The sequence below is a fragment of the Bombus vancouverensis genome, chromosome 2 (assembly GCF_051014615.1).
Source record: "Bombus vancouverensis nearcticus chromosome 2, iyBomVanc1_principal, whole genome shotgun sequence".
NCBI lineage: Eukaryota > Metazoa > Arthropoda > Insecta > Hymenoptera > Apidae > Bombus > Bombus vancouverensis.
The window spans coordinates 5,652,177-5,674,360 of NC_134912.1; the positions used below are offsets into that span (position 1 = coordinate 5,652,177).

The 22,184-nt window shown below is 32.7% G+C and overlaps 2 protein-coding genes across 6 annotated transcripts; one reads left to right on the forward strand and one right to left on the reverse strand.

The window, feature by feature from the left end:
- Nucleotides 1-648: 648 nt before the first annotated feature.
- LOC117161548 (uncharacterized) lies at nt 649-12,801 on the forward strand. 4 transcript variants are annotated; one of them, XM_076624071.1, is made up of 5 exons: nt 739-846; nt 1,646-1,700; nt 5,780-6,037; nt 10,032-10,377; nt 11,967-12,801. In XM_076624071.1, the coding sequence occupies exons 3-5, from the start codon at nt 5,804-5,806 to the stop codon at nt 12,338-12,340; spliced, it is 954 nt and encodes a 317-aa protein (XP_076480186.1). In that variant the 5' UTR covers nt 739-846; nt 1,646-1,700; nt 5,780-5,803; the 3' UTR covers nt 12,341-12,801. The 4 variants fall into 4 exon arrangements, with proteins under 4 accessions (XP_076480172.1, XP_076480186.1, XP_076480178.1 ...); XM_076624063.1 differs by lacking the exon at nt 739-846 and adding an exon at nt 872-1,068; XM_076624057.1 differs by lacking the exon at nt 1,646-1,700 and having other exon boundaries at nt 649-846.
- Nucleotides 12,802-13,005: 204 nt separating this feature from the next.
- Nucleotides 13,006-17,874, reverse strand: LOC117161543 (spliceosome associated factor 3, U4/U6 recycling protein). Of its 2 annotated transcripts, none has more exons than XM_033343160.2 (6): nt 17,296-17,874; nt 17,020-17,201; nt 16,068-16,945; nt 15,296-15,974; nt 15,067-15,214; nt 13,006-13,437 (listed from the first exon to the last, which is right to left on the reverse strand). In XM_033343160.2, exons 1-6 carry the CDS (start codon nt 17,729-17,731, stop codon nt 13,016-13,018), a joined length of 2,745 nt encoding a protein of 914 aa, XP_033199051.1. In that variant the 5' UTR covers nt 17,732-17,874; the 3' UTR covers nt 13,006-13,015. The 2 variants fall into 2 exon arrangements, with proteins under 2 accessions (XP_033199051.1, XP_033199052.1); XM_033343161.2 differs by lacking the exon at nt 13,006-13,437 and adding an exon at nt 13,517-13,905.
- Between the last annotated feature and the right edge of the window lie 4,310 nt (nt 17,875-22,184).

A 22,184-nucleotide genomic window follows, 5' to 3' on the forward strand; every position in this document is an offset into this window, starting at 1 on the left:
ATTAGATATATAAAACATTTCTCCATCTAAATCCTACTTTGCAAATTATATTTAGTGGAAGAATACGAATTTGCATAAATATCCGCTATAAATTATATATCTCACCTTACGCTCTAACGCTTCCAATTCCTCGCAATTCAAACTTTTCGAAGTATACCGTACTCTTTACCATATTTAATACACAAAACATTTTTCTATTTAAATTCTGTTTTGTAAATTCTATTTACTACAAAAATACGAATTTCCATAAATATCCGCAGTTCAACTGTAACCTGCAATACGCTTTCCCTTCCAATGCTCCAATTTCCTCGCAATACAAATCTTTCAAAGCGTACGCCAAGTGTACCATTTACAACACGTAACGTATGAAAGATTTTCCAAGCCAACTTCTACCTTGTAAATTGTATTTACAAAGCTACAAACTTCCATAAAATATCCATCTAAGAATAATCCGTATATCTCGTTTTACGCTCTTCCGCTCCAAATCGCTCGCAATTCAAATTTTTCTCGTCCAACAGACTCCGTTTGGAAAGAGCTTTTCCTGCATTTTCCTTCCTCAGGCGGAAGCGATTGGAAACGCGGTGCCAGAGGCGAACGTTTCGCGTGTCGGGCCGCATCATCGAGGCGATTCATGGCGTGAATACGGGCGAGTGTCTCGTTCTAATGACCTACTCCCACGTGGCTGAGGGTCCGTGGATCGCGGCGAGTAAAGTCGAGTTCAGTCGTTGCCTGACCGGGGTCTGGAGTCTGGGCCTTCTCCGTGGGCCTGATTCAACGACGACAGATGCCAAAGCCGTGTATCGTCCCGACAAACAGAGCTGCGCCTTAGTTCCTTTCGCGCACACGGTACGTGTACAACCAGACTTTTGACCCTGAATACCGGTTCGGTGTCGAGTTCCGGTTACCATAGAACTGTGCTGGTTGAAACAGTCGAGTCGCAGGCTTTTATTGTGCAGGGAGAAAGGATTGTAAGAAACATAGTGCATGGGTAGAGTGGCTTTCGGAATGTAATAATAGTCTCGTATGTAGAACATATTGAGGACCGTTTAAGGAGTATGTTGATATAGGGTAATGTATTGGTTTAGGTAATACAGTAATATAGCAGTGTAGTAATTAGCGGTAAAGTAATGTTTGCGCAACGGTGTACGAGCAGAGTATTTTATTGGTGAAGTAGCCAACTATGTTAGTTAATTATTAACAAGGTAGAATATACGGATGGTAGGTAGAGAGTTATGAAATAGGGTAATATATAAAATGTTATTGAATGGTTGAATGTTAAAAAGTCGTGTACCGGTGTAATGGCTTATTAGTAGTGTTTTAATAAAATAAACAGGATGGTGTATTAGTGCAGTAATTTAACGTTAACACAGTAACTTTCCATGCTATTACAGTGGACAATAAGGGAAGAGCAAAGGAGGGGAAATGCTTTGTAAAGTGGCGCATTAGCAAAATCTCTCTTAGAAATATGATGAGTCCTTTATATAAAAAGTAAATCTTTGAAGAAATAGAAACACATAATATTTACCTATTTAGCCATATAATAGTAGCTAGCAGGTTAATTTCTTTTTTTCGATATCTTCAAACATGAAAATATGGTCTTTCGACTCACTTTTATCTCTAATTTTTGTACGGTTGTTGACTTTAGATTATCATCGTAGAAGAGCAAACAGGGCGTATGTCTTGTACGAATAAGGCGACAGGTTAGTACATAAAGTACAGAAAATATATAATATTTGCAAAATGTTATAACGTTATTCCACAGCAATATATCACTCTCATGAGAATTATATCCGCACGAAATTTCTAAATTACATTAAATCGTAAATTCTAATGAATATCGTGTATTTTTGTCTTCGTTCTCGGAGCACAGTCGAATAAAAAAAAGAGAAAGAAACGATTTTAACTCTCGTTGTACCTCGTCGTTGACCTACATACCAGCTAACGTGATACTCGAAACTCACTATTAAATATTACGCATTGTTACCTGCTGCACTAGAATTGATTTACTGTATCGATCCACGTTCTCGAGACCATTCGACGTTTCTCTTTATGAAAACTAGGGATCTTCTACTTTCTTCTCTGTTCGTTAAATATCTTTTTTTCAACCTTTGCCCGTCAGTTTCTTGGGCCATTAATTAAAACAGGTAAAAGAGCAAACTTCCATCAGACTCCATCGACACTGGAGTCTTCGCCCAATAAATTTACCTTACCTTGCCACTCCTTTTTCCACCGTGTCTTCTAATTACCGGCAAACATTTCCCACGTATAACGTTCTTGAAACAGATTTCGCTTGGCTTGGCAAACGATAGCCCGGATTTTTCTTGTTAATTAATGCCAACACAGAAAGCCGAATTTCTGGCACAGGTAGCGAGAACTCGAGCTGCTTTACATTATCGATCCTTATCCTCCGTCCCTCTCCGCCTACGTCTGCACGGATGGAGACTTCAGTTTGCTTGTTTTCGCTTGAACCTAGTTTGCGCTACTAAATTTCCATTTTCCTCGCAGGCGGTGAATTTTCGCCTCGCGAACTACCGATTCGTACGTAGGTCGCGTTCGTTCATCCTGGACTGTGACCACGATTTCGAATTTTCTCACTTCGAGAAGAGATATCATATTGTGCGGTTCAGATCTTTCATTAAACTTAATGTATTCCGAATCTATGCTTCTCTGGGAGAGTCGGGTCGTCGCTTCTTCCCCGCGTCTATCGCTTCAGACTTTAGATTACTATTTCGATCCGTGTTTCGTAGATCGATCGTGTGTCTCTCTTTCTCGTGCGTTCAGGCTACCTACTTTTTAAATATTCCACATGTATTTAATTGGATCGTGTCATAGTATGTTTATTATTATTAATTTAAGTAGAATTCTTATGAGAGAAATTTTTTGTTGCATCAATATATAGGTTTCTAATAACACTTTTCTTTAGAAAACGAAACTTTTGGCTGTAAAAAGCTTCGTCGTAGATGCGTTTCGAAGTTGCTAATCGATCATGATATAAGAATTATCGAGATGCAGAGGGTTAAAGTATTTTAGTGATTAAGAGGATTTTTGTTTGACCAAGTGTGATATTGTAGCTTAAAATATCTAAATAATTATCATATTATATATTAGAACAGTAATTAATTACGGAAATGAGTATAATTTTATGTTCATTCTACTGCATATAGTTTGTATGATCTTTTTTTGTATCTTTTTAGAAATAATATTATATATATGAATTTTTTCTTTCTCTTTTTTTGAGTAAAAAACGCTTTATATGTAAATACTTTATATGTGAATAGATGTTTGAATAACATTCTCTTAAAAGTATCGATTTTCTGAAATCTGCTTCATTAGATTTTTTTATCCGCATACACCACAATGGTAATAAACATTTTTTATAGTTGAACGTAGAATAAAGAACAATTTACAAGGGCAATCGAGAACCCGTAACGTAACCCGTAAAGTTTCCATCTTAGAAACTTTATGCAGGAAGAAAATTAGATATTTAAAATTCACATCTGATAAATTATCAAAGTTCACTTCCACGTCGAAAGTTTTGCACTTTCAACTTGTCTGTCGACGTTCGCTTCATGTCGTATCGCACGATACGAGACATTATGTGCCGATAACTCAAGTAACGCGAACAAAGGATAAAACTTGCTATAAAATTAATATTTCCAATAACAAATTTGTAGCAAACCTAATTAGAGAAGCATTCAAGGATAACAATAAATCAAGGATTCGTTGGAACAGTGGTATACATATGTATTTTTCCAAATATGAAATTGAGAATAAAATAAAGAAACTAAAATAAGAATATATAATGTTCTATATTAAATCATAAATCATATTCATTTACAGAATTTTATCATGAATTTTCAATCTTCTCTGGCAAATAATATAATATGTCTTTTTAAACGTCGAATAATATAACATATTTATAATATATTATAATATCGATAATATAACAACGTTTTAACACGTTTAGAAGCATACGGAGTTTTAACAGAAGCCCCTCTTTTCAAAAAGAAATATCAAAAGCAAAGATTCTGCCACCTATAACGCTTATACAGCTATCAACGCTTCAAAATATAAATAAAAATCGATTCGAGCAATAATAGCTCCGTTCAATTCCGTTCGTAAACGCTACTTTAAGCTTAGTCTTTAACCAAGCAATCATCATTACAATTTACAACCGTTTTGTTTGTTTTTCACTCGCCACATAAGTATTTGATCGTAACTTACTCTGCTTTTAATTCAATCGTATCTCAGCATATCGTTACAACCTCTGTCAATTAATTCCAAACGACTAATTTTCGATAAAAATGTTATAAATCAGCGATACAAATATCGGCTAAAAGATTTATAAATTATCTTTTGCCTAATATTTTTGTACAACGGCGAAGAAGAAAAAGAAGACGCGTATTCGGCGGCTCTCGAGTTTCGTCGTCTCTAGACTATCCACAAAGGTTTCGCGATATTAACTTTTGTCATGGTGATATCTTTACACACGACATCCACGTTGCTTCTGATAACGCGTTTACAGTACTTTACACCGATGGCGGGCGTTGCGGCAACCGGTTTGCCAGTTTCTCCTTTGTGACTGTAGCTCGGTGCCTTCCAGCTTACTCGATACATTCCAGCGAAATATAGTCGAGTTTGGCTTCAAAGCTTTGTTAAAATTTCGTTTTCCAGCAACTTTGTGTCCTTACCTCTCGCGTCCCATATTGCTGCATGTTGTTTTAGAAATATTGTTCCCTCGTTATTCGTTGAAACGTATTTACGGCGAGGATATTATAGTCGTTGAACGTGAGGCAACTGTGCACGTAAAATTATCGCAACGTCACGCATCGTCGAAAGTGAAGCTGAAGAGAGAAATTATGGTTGTAGAAACGTTTGACGGGGATGAATTTAAATATCGTCTATTTTTCAAATATTTGTTTTGCACGGATCACTCGTGGAATGAAGTTTCATTTATTGCTCGTGTTTAAATGACCGTGTCAGGCAAAATGCTCGTCTCGGAGAAATTGTGTTTCTGCTTTCGTTAGAACGCGTTTGGATCGTCTAATGGACGAATGGCAGAGAAATAAAATAAACGGGATAAAGCAAATGTTGTTTCGTTCGAATTTCGAGAGGACAGAAACAGACTTTTTCCAAAGCGTTTAAAGAGAATTTAGAAGGTTCAAATGTTCGCTAACTTTTCTTATACATGTCACGTAAACGTAGATATCGAATATGAATTTTCTGAAGTGGTAACGTTGATCTTTGGAATTGTTCAAAATTTGAGCAATTTAGAAATTTAATTTGCATTAACTTTTTTAATGAAAATCGGGATCGGTGAAAAGTGTTTAAACATTGTCTTAAATACTCTTACACTTTTCAGGCTATTCAAACGATATAGTTAAAGCTACTTGTTTTATACACATAAATGGAAAATTACTTTTTACCGTAGCCACTTGTACATGTTAATTACGAAGGTTCTAAAGTACGTACGCCGGCTTTTCATTTCTTCTACTTCAAACTGAATAGTTAATTAACCTGAAAGAACGTGATTTTTTTAAAACTTTACCAGGGACCTGCAATTTCAGCTACTGTTTATTCAAAAAGAGCTTCTCACTAAAAACGAATATTTATAAGATAGTTCAAAGTAAATGATGTCGTATATGGTAACAAAGTTATTCGATCGTTCGAACAGCGTGTGTTACGATTAATTCGAATAATCAAGTTTCCGCAGTATTTACGAAAATTTAGCAGATAAGAACGCAACGAAATTAACGTGTGTGTATATTGAAAATTTCAGGGGCCAGATTTTGTCACTGCAACGATGCGTCTCCAGACTTTCAGTTTGCTATTTTTCGTGAGCGTGCTAGTCGTGCGGCAAGTTTCAGCCCATGGAAGACTGATAGAACCACCATCGAGAGCCTCGATGTGGAGGTACGGTTTCGATACCCCGCACGATTACAACGACCATGAATGCTATTGCGGAGGATTTACCAGACAGTGGCAACGAAATAAGGGAAAATGCGGAATATGCGGCGATGCTTGGGACGCGCCAACGGTAAGAGATGAATTTTTTACGGAACTGTCATAGCATGATAAGAATGCACGACAAAGAGTACACATAAGTGAAAGAAAAAGAAGGGTGTATCATGTAAGGGTAACATGTTGTCACAAAATTTCTTTTCGAATACCGAGACATATGTACGTACACGTTTAGTTTTTCTTTAAAATTCATATAATATAGTTGCAAAAGATACAGTGAATATTATCGCCAACAAATGCGTGAAATTATGGTAGTTGACGAATAATTAAGTTTGGTGCTCGATAGTTACGAGTGTGTAGATTAAATATAATTATTTTCTTCCAGGTTTAATTTCTCTTTAACAACAAAGAAAGAAAATAATTTCGCATATAACAAATAAAATAAATTAAATACCTTTGTATATTTATTATATATATATTATCACGTAATAGTAATTACCTAGCTTTCACAAATATTTCAAATCGTTTTATTCCTCGTGAGATATAGTCTATTTGTCGTATTCGGAAATGAAACGTAGTTGGATACCACGCGCGACAATAACGGGGAAACGGACGATTTAAAGTGAACTTTCTGGATCGATGAAAAGGTTTGCTTCTAATTTAAAATTGACGACTCTAATACACATAATCCACGTTAATATGGTCGTGTATATAAAATTGTTACCAGACAAATTTAACAAGTGTACAAAATGCAACGAAGCTAAATAAATTTCGCCTAGTTATATTACATATATTTAGTTAATTATGATACATATGCAAATATATGTATGTATTACTATATAGATATATACTATGAACAAGATAGCGAGGGCCAATTACAAAACGATTCTCGGAAGATTATCTCAACACATTTTGAATGACGATTGTCCTGTTATACTTTTGAGCTACTCATTTTGTAATTTCAGATCAGCGTCAATTTTAAGTAGGATATCTCCATAAATAGTTTTCAAGTTTCAAACGATAATCTATTCACGTACAAAAATAAATTTGAATAATAATGTTAAAAATAAATTTCAATAAATTTCGAACATCTCGTCGGTATGCCAAAAATGGCAAATTCCCCGTTCTCATTTTGTCCACACGATACTTCAGTTGTCGAATCGAAATTTACCCAACGGGACTTTTCCAGGAAGCCTCAACTCCTACGCGAACTGGAGCCTAACTGTATTAAATTTGAAGCACTTGAAATTCTTATAAGGAAGCGTAGCGCGGAATCGGCAGGCCAAATGACCCAAATAACGACACAGAGTATCAGGCGTGTAACGGCGTTGAAAACTGCTGGAAAAAATGCTCGCTCATAGGATCGAACAACTTTTATCGTTATTGCGCGCCATCGATCAATTTCACGCACTGTGCTCTCCATCTCTGCTTAAAATTTGTTTGGCACGTTAAATTGATTCGACGTAATAACGCTAGGAGACGGAAGAGAAGAGAATTTATTAGAAAATTAATAATTTTACGTTTCCACTTAAAATTTAGTATTCTTCTCATATTGAAATTTTAATTCGATGTAATAACGACGTGGAAAATGTAATAACAGAGGATTTGTTAGAGAAGAAATAATTTCGTTTTCTCGCTTGAATTTTCGTCTTCCTATCGTCTTAAAACTTCAACCCAACTTTAAATTTGATTCTAGTTTTGATTACAATTTCCTTCATTTGCGATTTTCGTCTAAAATCTTGTTTCGCGAACAGATAATTATATTCAGGGTAAGTAAATTTATTCTATGCGAACGGTTAACGTTGTCTATTTTTTAGTCGAAAACTTGGTTTTAGTTTACCTAAACCTCACGATGAAAAATTCCGCTAAATATATACAAGCGTTAATCACGTAACTGGGACAAGCTATGCCTCTATTTTGCTTGCAAACATAAAAAAGAAGGGTAGCAGCGGAAAAAGTTGAATTGTTTAAACAGCTTTCCTTTCCTCGTAAATTCGTTTTTTCCTCGAGCGCAACCGCGCACTGTCAATTCATTACTATCCGACTTTATTAATCAGCATATCTTTACACTCATGCGTTGTCTGCATTTGCAATAAGTTGGCTTAACAGTAATGTAATTACAGTCAAACATTTACTTATTACTAGATGAAAACGTTCAGTGTATCTTCTGCTCGACGTATCGCATACTCGACACGGAAACATCGAATGGAAAAGTAAACATCTCTAACATCAAATAAGAAAATAGCATTAAATCGGATAAATGGAAGAAAGAAAGTTACTTACTGTTAAAATACGTAAACGTTGCCTGTATCTCTCGATTATCGTATTGTTCGCTTAACACAGAAAGATAAAAGAGAAAAGTGAACCATTGTAACATTGAATAAAAAATAGCATTAAATCGTAAAAAAGAAGAAAGGCAGGTGCATCGGACGAGACGATTCCATTGTGAGGTTTCGTGTAATTATCACCTGGCAACATTCTTGCGACATAGAATAAATTACTATTTGCGGTTTTCCGGTCTGTCGGGTGGACATACGCCCGCTGCAACAATACCACGAGTTTCAACACTAGTCCCGAAAATATATACCTTACAGAACTACAAGCTTACATTTTCTTGTTTAATTGTCAAATGCGAAGATAAAAGGGAAAAAACTATTATCCGACGAGAATTGGAGGGAATAAAGTGGTATAGAATGTATACGTTTTAATTATTTATTTAAATATCGGGATTATTTTAATTAAACGACACGACAAATACTTTGCTTTTGGTTATTTTTGATAATTTATATGCATGAATTCTACAAAAACGATTGTACTCGCATTCGAATTTTTTACATTCAATGCGTGCAATTGCTTTACTTTACATTTTGCGGTTTATTCGTTTAAACTTGGTTTATTTTGTTTTCCGCAATTTAAACAGTTTTTTTTTTTTTTTAGTTAACTATACAGGAGTTCCGTAGCTTGAACAAATCTGACGACTAAAACGAACGAATAAAATGTGAAAGTCAAACAAGAAACGATTTTCATCGAAGTTGAACGAATTCTAATTGTAACGATGGAAATTAACTAAATCAAGTAGTTAAACGTAATAGTTAATATATTGGCACATATGTATATATAGGCCTTTTATAGTTAATTGAAACCGCAAATTTCTATATTTTCGATAAATGAATAAAATAAATTATAATACTTTAATCTTACAAAATAAAAGGGAGTTCAACATAAATTTAAGAAATTATATAATATGGTAGAAACGTTTGCAAACGATAGTATTATTGTCAATATAATAGTATAATGCCGCTTTAAATTTTTCGAAGATGTTCATTCGAATCTCCTATGAATTCAACATTGACTAAAAGATATTCCTTCGACTGTTGTAATCGATTATATCAACACACTTAAATCTCGTCGAAACCTTTTACGACTTACTCTTCCCCAACTTTACATCTCGTTAACTGGATAACAGAACGTAATTATTAGGAATTTTACGATCGTATTTTCGTAACTACTTCCACCAAACTGTGATGTATCTCATAACTTTCCAGAGTTAGGCTTCGTAACGTGTTACGTACATCATTCATTTTTCACGTATAATATAAAGTTTCTTCCAGGAGATTTATAATCTTCAATGTGAAGTTCAAACTTATATCAAGATCCAAAAGTAACTCGGGCAACTATAATCCTACATTTTGTAAAAGTAGTAAGTTTTCTTTAGGGATCAAGTGTCTACGTACATGTACATGCTCTGCTTATATTAAACATAATTATAATATTTGATATAATTATTTAATGTTATAATTATATAAATATATAAATATAATATTATATGATAAATACAAATTAAATATTATAATTATACTACAATTATTATGTCAATATTAAACATTAAACGTTATATAAATTGATAATCGACAATTAATTACAACCAAAGGTAATCAAAATTCCTTTGTACACGTAGAGCGCGTATCTTCTCTAACAAAGACCAAAGCAATTCGCAACGGATCATTACGTTTCACAGAAAACTTTCTGGAAGTTGCCCTGAAAGAGAAAAGAAAACTGTATCGTTACAGCCTCGTCTGCACGAGACCGGCGGCAAATTCGGAAACGGAGTGATAGTAAGGAAATATCGAACAGGTTCGGTGATACCGGTTCGCGTGGAACTTACGGCCAACCATCACGGTTACTTCGAGTTTCGCACGTGCTCGATGACCTACAAGGGCAAAGAAGTTGATCAGGAATGTCTGGACCAACACCTGCTACGCTCGAAGAACGAATCGATCAGATATTATCCCGGGCCTGGAAACAAAATTTTCGAGGCTTTCTACAAACTACCGGACGACCTGACTTGCGCCCAATGCGTCTTTCAATGGAGATACGTGGCTGGAAATAATTGGGGCGACTGTGGAAACGGAACAGGTATTGTACGACGTTTTCAGCGTTTTACTCGTCGACAATATTGTATTCACGATGCTTCTCGCGCACTCGAAATTCGAATGCGAGCAGATAGCTGTCGCACTATCTTTGAATAACCGTACTTGGGCACGAGTTTTTCACTGGAACGAATCTCTGTCCCACGTAATTCCGGAACGAACATTAACCCGCGTTTTGTTCGAGCCACCGGGCAGGATGCATATTCGAGAGACGCCGTTTGCGACAAAAGCTTCGACCTCACGTAGGTATCGAAGAGATTGTTGTTGAAGCGGTGCATAGAGATTGGATTTTAGGTTTATTGAGAAAAGTTTGTTGAACGAAGTGTTTGTTCGAAGGGGCGAAAACGATTAAATTGTTAATTATACGAAGAATAAAGTAGGATAAATTGAATTACCTTTTCATATTTTAAAGAAATCAAATAGAAATGTTACGGCTATATATAAGGCGTAATTTAATAGAACAAATTTGCACGTAAAATTAATCGATATTTTTTAGTCATCAATAAATAGCGCGAGGAAAAATTTCTAAAATATTTTCTTTTTCTAGAAAACGTAAAAGGTTGGAGTTATTTTAAATGGAATTATACATGCTTTAATTGATAAATAAGTTATATCAAGCTATATGAAAATTCATTAGTTTAGGAAATATTTTAATGTGAATATTGATTGTTACTAGTCGTACTACCAAACTGCTAATACTAATAAATACTCTTATTTGTTATCGGTAATTGTTATGATAATTCGCATTTAAAGAACTTTAATGGATTTTGAAAAATTTATTATTGATATGAAAAGATATATATTTTGTAAGTTAACATTTCTGAGAATTTATATAAATGAGAGATTTTGTATTTCTTTTTAAGAATAACTACAAGCAATTTCTTAGTTCGTATTGAAGCTAAATATTTTGTCAAGCTAATTCTTATTACACAAGTAAATAATATTAGTATTCTATCGAAGTACAGATGGAAAGTTTCAACTATTAATAGGTACATGTACGTACTAAATTACTAAATATTACATAATATTCACATTAAATGGTTGCTTCAGAACAATTAATATTCTCGATGAAGTTCATCTTTAAGCAACCATTTTATTATCTTCAAATCTCGTATACAAACATTATTTCAACTTTATTTCAAATATATATATTATATAATAATATATTATATTATACTTATATATAATATATTTATATTAATATATTATCAAATAATATATTATATAATAATATATTTTGATATACTAATAACGTATTTAGGATTCCTAAATGCGTTAGTTTACATCCACATTAATTACGATGTAATTTAACAATTTTACTTTCAACATTATTTGCGATTAAATCTCAATGTATCGAAAACAGATCAGAAAAATCAAATAAATCTTGAAACCCTATACGATATACCATTATACATCGTGAATTACGAGGATAAGATTTGCAAAATAATTTTGGTACAGAATAAATATATAAAAATGACAAATACACAAATTATAAAGGAAAAGTTGCACATAATTCCATTAAAAAATACATAAAATATTAAACTATGAAAGTATACTAACACTATGTCCGCACAGGAGCCGTGGGTTGTGGTCCTCAAGAGGAATTTCGTGCTTGTGCTGATATTAGCATCGGGGATGACGTGGAGCCTCTTTCACCTCGACCACCAGCAGAACCGCCGACGAAATCGATCCCAGAAGAAAAATCGCCAACAGACACAACATTGGTGCCAGAACCAAGTGGGCCATATTGGTTATTCAGTATCATTATCGCTGGTACGTGCCTGCTGGTTGTGCTGGCGGCTATGGCATTGCTTTACTCGTATTATTATCACTCTGGCCGAGCCAAAAAGTGGCTCATGACGAGGCGGTTGCTGACACCTGAAAGTCCACCTGTCGCTCCACCGAGACATAAAAAACACAACACGTTCAATGCACCATTGCAGTTGTAGAAGAATATTTGTATTTCAATGTAGGGTGACCAAAAAATAATTTTGTATACGTTGTCTTTTGAAAACATTTTACAATGTCTTTTAATATAATTTTATACGATATATATATATATATATATTATATTATATATATATATATATATATATATATATATATATATATATATATATATACAAGATACACAGAAGAAGAATTCTTGTTTAATATTGAGAAAAATGGTCACCCTGATTTATTGTTACTTGCGACACAACTTTCCTTCTTATTCGATTTTTCACTTGTAATAATTCGGACGATTTTTCTATCGTACGTATCTGTACGGTAAATGTATATTTGACACTGTGATGTATGCATGATGAGGAAGTTCTCGTTTGCGTTTAGAGTAATACGCGCTCACTTGCACACGCATTTTCATTCTGTATATATAAACTTTCTTACATTAAACATATTTATTTTCTAAGAATTTGTGGTTCTTCCTTTCATTTACATCTTCTTTTTCAAAATAATGTCTTAAATAATGCATTAAAGAAAGAACAATTCACAAGGGATCTTTTTCCACTAGATCGTAGTTTAAATAATGTGTAATTGTAATATTCTTGTGATGTATACAATTCTTTAAAGCATAGAGAGTTCTTGAAACAGACAAGGATTGAGGAAATGAGTGACGTTGTAGTAAATTATTTTTTATTCAATAACATATTCCTAAAATCTTGATTGCTCATTTTTGGGACGGCACCATTTCCAGTTGCAATTGCACTGCCCTTAGTAGCAGCAGTTTTTACAGTGCGAGGTACCATAGATAATAATGTTTTGGGCGTACCAAATGTAGTTCTGCTTACTGTAGAACCACCTAGAGACTTAATGGGATCCTTTTTGCGTTCAGGCGGTTGGCTTATGGCTACACTAATTATTTTGTCACCGATCTTCATTCCATCAATGGCCAGAAGTGCCTTTCCAGCACTGTTTTCGTCCACAAATTCAACGTAAGCCAGTCCTTTAGAATGGCCATTACGGTAAGTGACTATACGGACTTCCTTCAATGACCCGTGAACCTTGAAAATTTCTTCAAGATCTTCTTTTGTCGTTGATACCGGGAGTCCTAATCATATTATAAAAATAAATACACTTTTCTAAAATTACAATTTTAAACACTAATTTAAACCCTCAGTTGATATCGTGATATATTGATAACTGCTATTATAAGTTCAATTAAGACCGGTTATTTTGTAGGGGGAGTGAATAGCATTTCTAACATAATTGTTATGATCAATCATGTAGGATACATGAGATATATAGCGGATCTTTTACAAAAATTTCATTATTACGTAATTACGAAAAGAACGATAAAATAACGATTTGGTATTTTTTTGGAATACTAGCATATAGTACGATAACTTTTATAGACTTTCGATGCAAGTGAAACAATAAATCGGTCGCAACGAATGTTGTTTACAGATTGTTTTTTTGCATTTCATGCAACATGTAGAATGTTTTCTGTCAAGCTTGCTTGGACATTCTTTGCAGCGTCGCCTTTTCGCTGGGTGAGCCTCCTCATGTATTGGATCATCTGTAATTTTTAGTAATTCTCTAATTTTTTGAGGAATCTCTCATAGTATTAAAATATAATGTTACTTTATTTGATTCTTGACCAGATTAAAAATTTTGTTTTTTGTATAAATTGTCTTCTTCTCATATTCAAATTTGTATCAGCATAATAATATAATGTGATTATAGCAGTATGAAAGATATAAAAAATTTCAAATTAATATCGTTTAATTCTACGATTGCACGAATACATAGTATATTTTTTATTGCATTTCATTTTATTGCAATTTTTATAAGCAATTGATTTTTGCTTCATAAGATTGTGGATGAAAAAACGAAACTAAGAAAACTATTTTCTTATTTCTTCTGATAAAGTAAACCTAATCCAAACTGTTCTAGATTTGCAATCTTTCCAGTATATAAAAAGAGTTGATGAAATATGTTCCAGAATCTCATAGGCGTAAAATTTTTTAGTCTGTACCGCTGAATGAAATCCAATCATCATTTTATCTACAATTGTATAACTATAAAGAGAATAGTCTTTCTTACAATTTTATATGAATATTGCAGTCTCTCTGTGTATATCTCATAATGATGTGAAAGATATAGTTAGGTTTTTAATTCGGCAGCTTCCTTTGCTGCAAACCTTCCTTTAATATGTATCTTCAGTTTAGATTCTAGAACTTATAGGAGACATCTTAGTACGCCATTTTAGGCGGTTACAATCATAAAAATATCTTTTATCTTCTTCCTTAATAGGGATTTCTTCATTGTCAGCTTCAATTTTTGTTTTAGTATCATGATCGGGATGTTCTCTTTTTACTTGAATATTATCGAAAGTCTCATCACTTTTATGCAGTCAATATCTCAGCGTTACTTATATTTAATAAATTGTTTTCGATCTCCATGAATTTCGTAGATGTTAAATTTTTAAACATTTTAAATATTATTTATTCTTCAAGAAATAACACAATTATTATGTTGAATCCAAATGTGATTAAAACAGTTAACAACTGGATTCAAAACATGACTAATATCTCAACACAAGTATAAAAACGTTTACTACATCCATACAACTTTTAAAAAGTCGAGCTAATAACTAGCAATCAAGAAATAAATGATTGAGATAGTTGTGGCTCGTCTATATTCCAAGAATATCAACTGAGGGTTAGATATTACCTACCTTTAACGAAAAGCTTATTTTTTTCTAGAGAACAACTATATTTAAAAACAGATTCTCGTGTTGTTTTGTTTGGGTCGCATCTTGAAACAAACATTGGCCGTCCTCTTATAGGAACTCTATCTAACTCCAAAGCTTTATCAACTGCTTCCTATAAAAGTAATATTCTTAATTAAATATTCTGTATATATACTTATGTAATTTTATTATTAACAAAAAATATAATTTGCACCTTGGAACTGAGTTGCACATAGCAATATCCTTTACTACGTCCATTATAGCTTCTGATCATCTTAACCATTGTAATCGGTCCAGCCGGTTTTAAAGCATTTCTGACTTCTTCTTCACTTGCGCTATAATCTAAATTACTTATGAAAACTGAGATTTTATCATCCACTTCATGTACGTAATCTATTTCCATTTGTTCACTTTCTGGTGCTTTAAAACCAGGTGGTGGAGGAATATTTGGTTCCTTCAGTACTTTCTTCATTAGTTTCGTTTTGGTTACATCAGCAATTTCTTCTTCTTCAATATCAACGTCGTCTTTCTTTTCGAAATTCAGATGACTTTCTCTTATTTTCGGTTTTAAGTGTGTTTCAACTTTCATAATTTTTATCGGATAAGCTCCTAAATTCTTCCATTTACCAGTATCTTTTTGTTTTCTTTTATACGCTTTCTTGTTTTGTGATGGTGATAATTCAAGATTAGAAATTTGTTGTGTTTTCTGTCTTTCTTCAGCAACTTTATCTAATTTTTCTTTTGTTCGTATTTCACATAGTTCCATTTGTTCTAGTGTACCTTCGTCTCGTTCAAAATCTATCCAAGAATTTGCTATGCTTTCTGGCCAATCTTTTACCAATGACAAGGCTTTTTGAAATAATTTTCTTAAATGTTTTGTATCTCCGTAACATCTACATAAAAAAAAAAATTTATTATCAAATCCAAAATAGAATGTAACATATCATAAACTGTTAGACTCATTAAAAATAAATACAAGAAATTACCTTTCTAATGAAATATACTCTAACCAGTAAGATGCTGTTGTGGAATGTCCTTGTGATAAAATGTCGGCCCATAATGACCTAGCCTTTTCCATGTTATTAGCATGTATGGCTTCAGTTCTTGCCCAATATTGTAATATAATACAATTGGGATCTCCATCTAAACCAAATGATTTAGCCAAATGTTCACACGCTCTATTAAAAGTATTACGTAATACTTCTAACTGCTTTTTTTCATCAGAAGAGCATCGATCGAGTCTTCGCCGCAAATATTCCAAATATGTCATCCACAAATTTCGATACTCTTCTGCAGTAGAAAATCCAGTTGTTAAAGCATTTTCTAACAATGTTTGAACTTCTAATACTGATTTGTCCCATTTTTCATATGATTTTATCCATTTTTGCCATATCTTTGCACACCATGGAACATTTCTTGTAGCTCTTTGGTACACTTGATCCAAGACAGATTCAATTTTGATATTTTCTTCTAGATACTTGAGATAATCAAGCCAAATTGACATCTCTAAACTGAGATCAGTAATTGCTCTTTCATACAAAACAGTTATTCGTCCAGGATCTCCATTTTGCTGCTCATATGACAAATACATTTTATACGAATCTAGAAGTTCTTCTTCAGTTTGGGCGGAAACAATTCTCTCCTCATATGGTAAACGCAGATTAAGCTTTGATAGCGCCCTCTCATATCCTCCACTAACAATCTTATCATCAATAACAGCTTCTGCACCATCCCCATAGCGCCATGCTTCATATTCTTCATATGTTTTTTCCATATCTAAAAGAGGACAAGCTAATTGTCTTTTGAATAGGTTACCAATACGTTCCAATTGTTCTTTTCTTTCGGTTTGATTTGAAGGATCAATCTAAATATTTAAAACGTAAGTGTAAAACATGTCCCAAAAGAATTTTAAGAATTTTTTTATTATTCTATACTTACCAATGCATATAACACAGCTTCGAATTCACGAAACGCTTCCCATATTATTGCACCTTTAATAGTATGTAGCCCAACATCTGTTAATGCTCGTTCAAATAACTGACGAATATTCTTTGCTGCATCTTTTTCAGTACCCATATTACCAATACTAAATTGCAAATATTCTAACCATACATCCACACCTATAGTAAACAATTTAATGTATAACGTACTTTAATGTACAATCAATTTGTAAAATATACATAATAAATTTATTACATTGAAAGCAAAACTTACAGAGATAATCTTTGACTGCTCTTTCACATAGTTTGACTACTTCAGCTTTTTGCTCTGGTATGGTAGCTAATTTAATTTCGTCGCGCATCCAAGACAGCCAAAGCTCAGAACTCAATGGATATTTGGAACTCATATTTTTCCTAGCAGTACGTAATCGTTCTAATTCGCCCATTTTTTGCAATTTGTTGATAAGGGCTACATGACTCGTGTAATCATACGGATTCTGAGCGAGAGAAGTTTCCAAAGCTTTAACCTCTGCTTCGTCGGCATCCTCTTCATCGTCCTCTTCAGACTCCTGATCATCATCAACCTCATTGTCCATGTCTTCTTCGGGTTCATCTTTATTCTCTATTGATCCGTTCTTTTCGTTGTAGACTGATTCCTCAGGTGAACTCTTATCATTATTTTCTTCGCTCCCTATATCCATCTCCTCCATTTTAATTCACAATAAATTTTGTAAAGAATTGTAAATGTTTACTTTGTATCAACAAAAATACGTGGTAGAAAAACTGAAAACGAATAATGCTCACTGCACGTTAACAGCCTGTACACGTTGATAGAAGGTTATGTTATGATGTTTTTATGCGAATCTTCATGTCTGACAGCTGTCTTCACTGCGCATGTATGTTAAGAGCGGTACTCGATTCGAATTTAAAATCCATTAAACTATAACATATTACAAAATAAAGGATTACATGATAAAAATCGAATATTCCATTAACTAAATTTTCTAAAGGAAATTACTATGCCGTTAGCAAATTTATATATTAAAAAGATTTCAAATTGGTATCATAAAAAATAACTAAATTATTATAGGAAAACTAATTTTCTTGTCTAATATTTTTATATGTATTATATTATATCATATTATTAAGTCAGTATCAATGATAAATTTACGTGAAATATTTTTAATTTATCAACCTACCATTATTTCCTAATTCGGCTATATAACCGTTTATGACCTATCAGTTGTAAGCAACTCGTCTATATACAGAAATCCAAACACAAAGTGGCATTGAAGCATCGGAATATCATGTCATCTCTCCTATTTTGGTTAATAGAAATCTATTTGTAAAAATCGATTGATAATTAATTAAAAACTACGCATTGATAATGAATAATAAAATGCGAATATTTATTTGAAGAATTTGACGATGTTATTCTCAGAAATCGGAAAGAAGAAAGGAAAACGGAAGTTCATCAAGTGTTCCAAAAGTAGCTTAAACCACTGCAAGCAGACGCTATTAAAATATGACCAGATGTATAGTAATAGCCCACGGGTGAGTTGTGAAAATACATATTCTTGTATGGAGAATATATCTCGACGATGGTTGTGGTACTTATTTACTCTGCTCTTGATTTCGTAGATTCCACGCAGACGCTGTCCATTTCGCGTGAAATGATGTTTTTCATTCAGCTGTCAATGTAGTTTAGATAGTTTTAGGAGAATTGGTAATAAATATAGCGGAGTGAGTATCCTAGAACAAGTAGTCTTTCTTATTTAAAAAAATGGCGAATGTTTTGATTAGGAAAAGGAGAAAGTTATAATTATTCTTAATATGTGGCCACTTGTTCATTCACCTCATGCCAGTTCACAAAAGGACAAATTTTATTTTTTATTTGTGTTCAATGTTTGTGGATTATACATTATGAAGTATATCCTTGAAAAATTTTACGTCATGTTATCGTTATTGTAATAGGTAAGATATCGTTTCAAGAGATTGTTAGGTGTATCTTGAATCTTTATACGAGTAATTCTCACTCGTAAACAATTTTATAAAGATTCTTTGTAAATTACATTTACTTAAGGTAGATGTTTGTAATGCAATTAATAGCAAAGAATTATTTTGATTTATATGACGATATTAAGATATGTTCTGTGTATTTTGAGAGGTAGATATTTATCGAGTATTGAAATATTGTATTTTTGTCAGACGTTGTTACGCAAGGATAAACTGAGCGGCGCGTGCAAAGAATTTTAGAAGAAAAAAGGATTAAAATGCGAGGAATACGTTAGGCATTACAATGTTAGAAATCACGTCTAGTTTTATTATTTTACATAAATAATGGATTTCTGGAATCTTGACAAAGGTATTTTTATTCACTTAGAAGTTTTAAATACTTTTTTCTTAGTTTCCATATTATTATTTTTTCTCCACATTTATGCTATTGAAAGTCAGCATAGAAACATCTGGTTTAATATAAATTTAATGATTTATATAATATGTAGAATCATATAGTAATCTATTGCCAATTTTTATTGCCATATTATCGTCTAACCTAAAAGAAATTTCTCTTTCAACCAAAACAAATTGTTACATAAATTATTCTTTGCGCGATGGTGAAAGTAAGCAAAAGGCACAGTATTGGTATCAACGTTTTCCTTGTTCATTTAGATACGGTTTCCATATAGTGTTAGGAATCCCCAATGTAGTACTGATAAGAGCAACCGGAATTTCTATGACGTAAGCAATAATATTCTAGTGGAAAGCACCCATTTTAGACATTAATCATAATCAAATATGTTCAGAGTTTGAGATCCTATAATCATGAGTGATTGTATAATTTTGTCATCGTTCGCAAGAAAAATCATAACATTCGTATATATACGTATATATCGTTAATTTTATAAAATTTCTTTAAAAACTTTACTTTCTTTCTTCAATGAAACAATTTATATATAAATCGTAAAATTTGTTTTGAAATTCTTAACTATTGTGCGATAGTCATTAATTAGTTAGTTAGATGTATAGACATTATTAAGCAATAAGAATTATCATTAAGAAAATATGACTGTTATTATCGAATAATTTCAAATGATGAGTTTATTGTACCAATAGCTAACAGTTATGTTGGCAGTAAAAATTGCTTCTCTACTATATTACTTGTATTGCATATAATTATTCGTCAATAGATATAATTCCTGCACGTGTGTAATCGCTTGTACTACTGTAGTAGGTAATGTTCTTTAATGAGAATCCTAGAATTGTGGTTCATGCCATTGAAGTAGCTCCTTTATGTAATCATTAATCACTTGCGTATGGTTACTTTGTTCTAATATTGTCGACAATATTATATCAAGTCTCGAATCATTGTATCTTATATCGTAAATTTTTAATTATATAAGCTTACATACAGATATACATTATATCTTATGTCGTGAACTTTTAATCATATTATGTTTACATATAAATATTTAAAATAAGCCAGAACGGAGACAAAATAGATTGAAAAAATATCTTGATACAATAAATAAGTTATTTAAAATAAGTTAATTTTTGAGAAAAGCTATTATAAAAATGACGATTAGTTTGTTCCTTTTGGGAAGAAAGAACACATCGGTCATATTTAACTAACAATAAAGTAACATAGCATGTTCATATACACCAAATTCATATACATACCTACCCATGAATGTATTCGTCAATATACGAAAACATATGGACAAGAGGATAATTTGTTTGCAGCAATTTGTAACAATTTCAAAGAATTGAGACAATAATAAAAATAGATCTACGATAATTTCAACTACGTAAAACTGCTTATTGGAAGTACCCATTGACAGTTAAGAACGAAACATATGTGATACATATACATATTGCAACAAAAGTTAATTGGGAATCACCATAACTCATATGAAATCTATATTAACACTCCGGTATTATTTTTATATTATTTAGGGATTTTAATGGAAAATTTGATAGAAACTGAAATTATTTGGAAATATTAACGCAGATCGTATACAAATAGTTAATTTCGTTTCTGTCATTTTACCTATGCACGTATGAACTATCCTTTCTAAATTTTATTACATATGTGAAAAAAATTGTGGAGGATGTAAAATTTTGAATGAAATGAAACGATCAAAGGGATATAACTACTATTTAACATGTCAACAAACATGGTTTATGGATATAATAACCTTAAATTTTAAGTAAGTTTTAGGGAGTTAAATTGTTCTATGGCTTTAGTTTTATGGTTACTCTCTAGAGACGAATTTTTTCTTTATGGTGCAAAAATAGACGGGAAGGTAATGTATATGTAGATATATATGTAAGTACACGATAACAGAAGGTGTACCGTTAGAAGAAGCTTAAAACACATAAAAATGATTTAGATTATTTGGTAGAATAAGTTGAATCAACATCACATATCTAGAAGATTATATATCTACGTGAATTTATTTTGTCCTTCTTTCCAAATGTTTCTACTTGCAGAATTGAGCGAAAGGGTCGCGCTCGATCAAGGGAAGTAATCAATCTTGTTCGTTCTCGCGATGTGTGATTGGAGATAGATTGATGTCGATTGATTGATTGTGATTTTGGATATATTTATGCACAAAACTGGTATGTGTATGTGTGCATGCGTTTATAGGGATATAACGATTGGACTTGACGATTCTGAAGAGATACTGCAATTTTGTCGAAAATATGTTTTCTTGGTGATTTTTAATACATCGTATTCTCCCTTCCATTGCGCGTTGTATCTTTAGAAGGGGGGCTGAGGATCAGTACTGGTGCAATATATTTTTTTTGCACAATTTGTGTTTTTTGCTTGTGGGGTCACCCTTTTGGGAATCTCAACGTTTACGACAGGTTATTAAACTATGAAGAAATACTGCAAAGAAATAAAAAATACAGGTATTGAAAATGTTTTAAATTACTTACGTAGCATCTGAGTGGTGGTGCGCAGATGGTCATAGCATTAAAATTCTATTTCTCAAAAATAGCGATTGTTATTAATTGAATCTTCGATACGTCGGATTATGTTGTAACACTCAACATTATTGGACAAATAATACAATTTCTTGAGGGTGTATATGGATTATGCTCCAGCTACTATGCAGCAAACTATACCAACAAGCAAATATTGAACACAGCCTGAATATG

Bases quoted from the DNA above. Each gene is read 5' to 3' on its own strand.
- LOC117161548 (XM_076624057.1), top strand. From the start codon at position 664: ATGACCTACTCCCACGTGGCTGAGGGTCCGTGGATCGCGGCGAGTAAA. The intron at 847-5,779 runs GTACGTGTACAA...TGAAAATTTCAG, and splicing joins TAGTTCCTTTCGCGCACACG to GGGCCAGATTTTGTCACTGC. The intron at 10,378-11,966 runs GTATTGTACGAC...ATGTCCGCACAG, and splicing joins CGACTGTGGAAACGGAACAG to GAGCCGTGGGTTGTGGTCCT.
- LOC117161543 (XM_033343160.2), bottom strand. From the start codon at position 17,731: ATGGAGGAGATGGATATAGGGAGCGAAGAAAATAATGATAAGAGTTCA. The intron at 17,202-17,295 runs GTAAGTTTTGCT...TGTTTACTATAG, and splicing joins AGCAGTCAAAGATTATCTCT to GTGTGGATGTATGGTTAGAA. The intron at 15,975-16,067 runs GTAATTTCTTGT...TTTTTTATGTAG, and splicing joins GAGTATATTTCATTAGAAAG to ATGTTACGGAGATACAAAAC.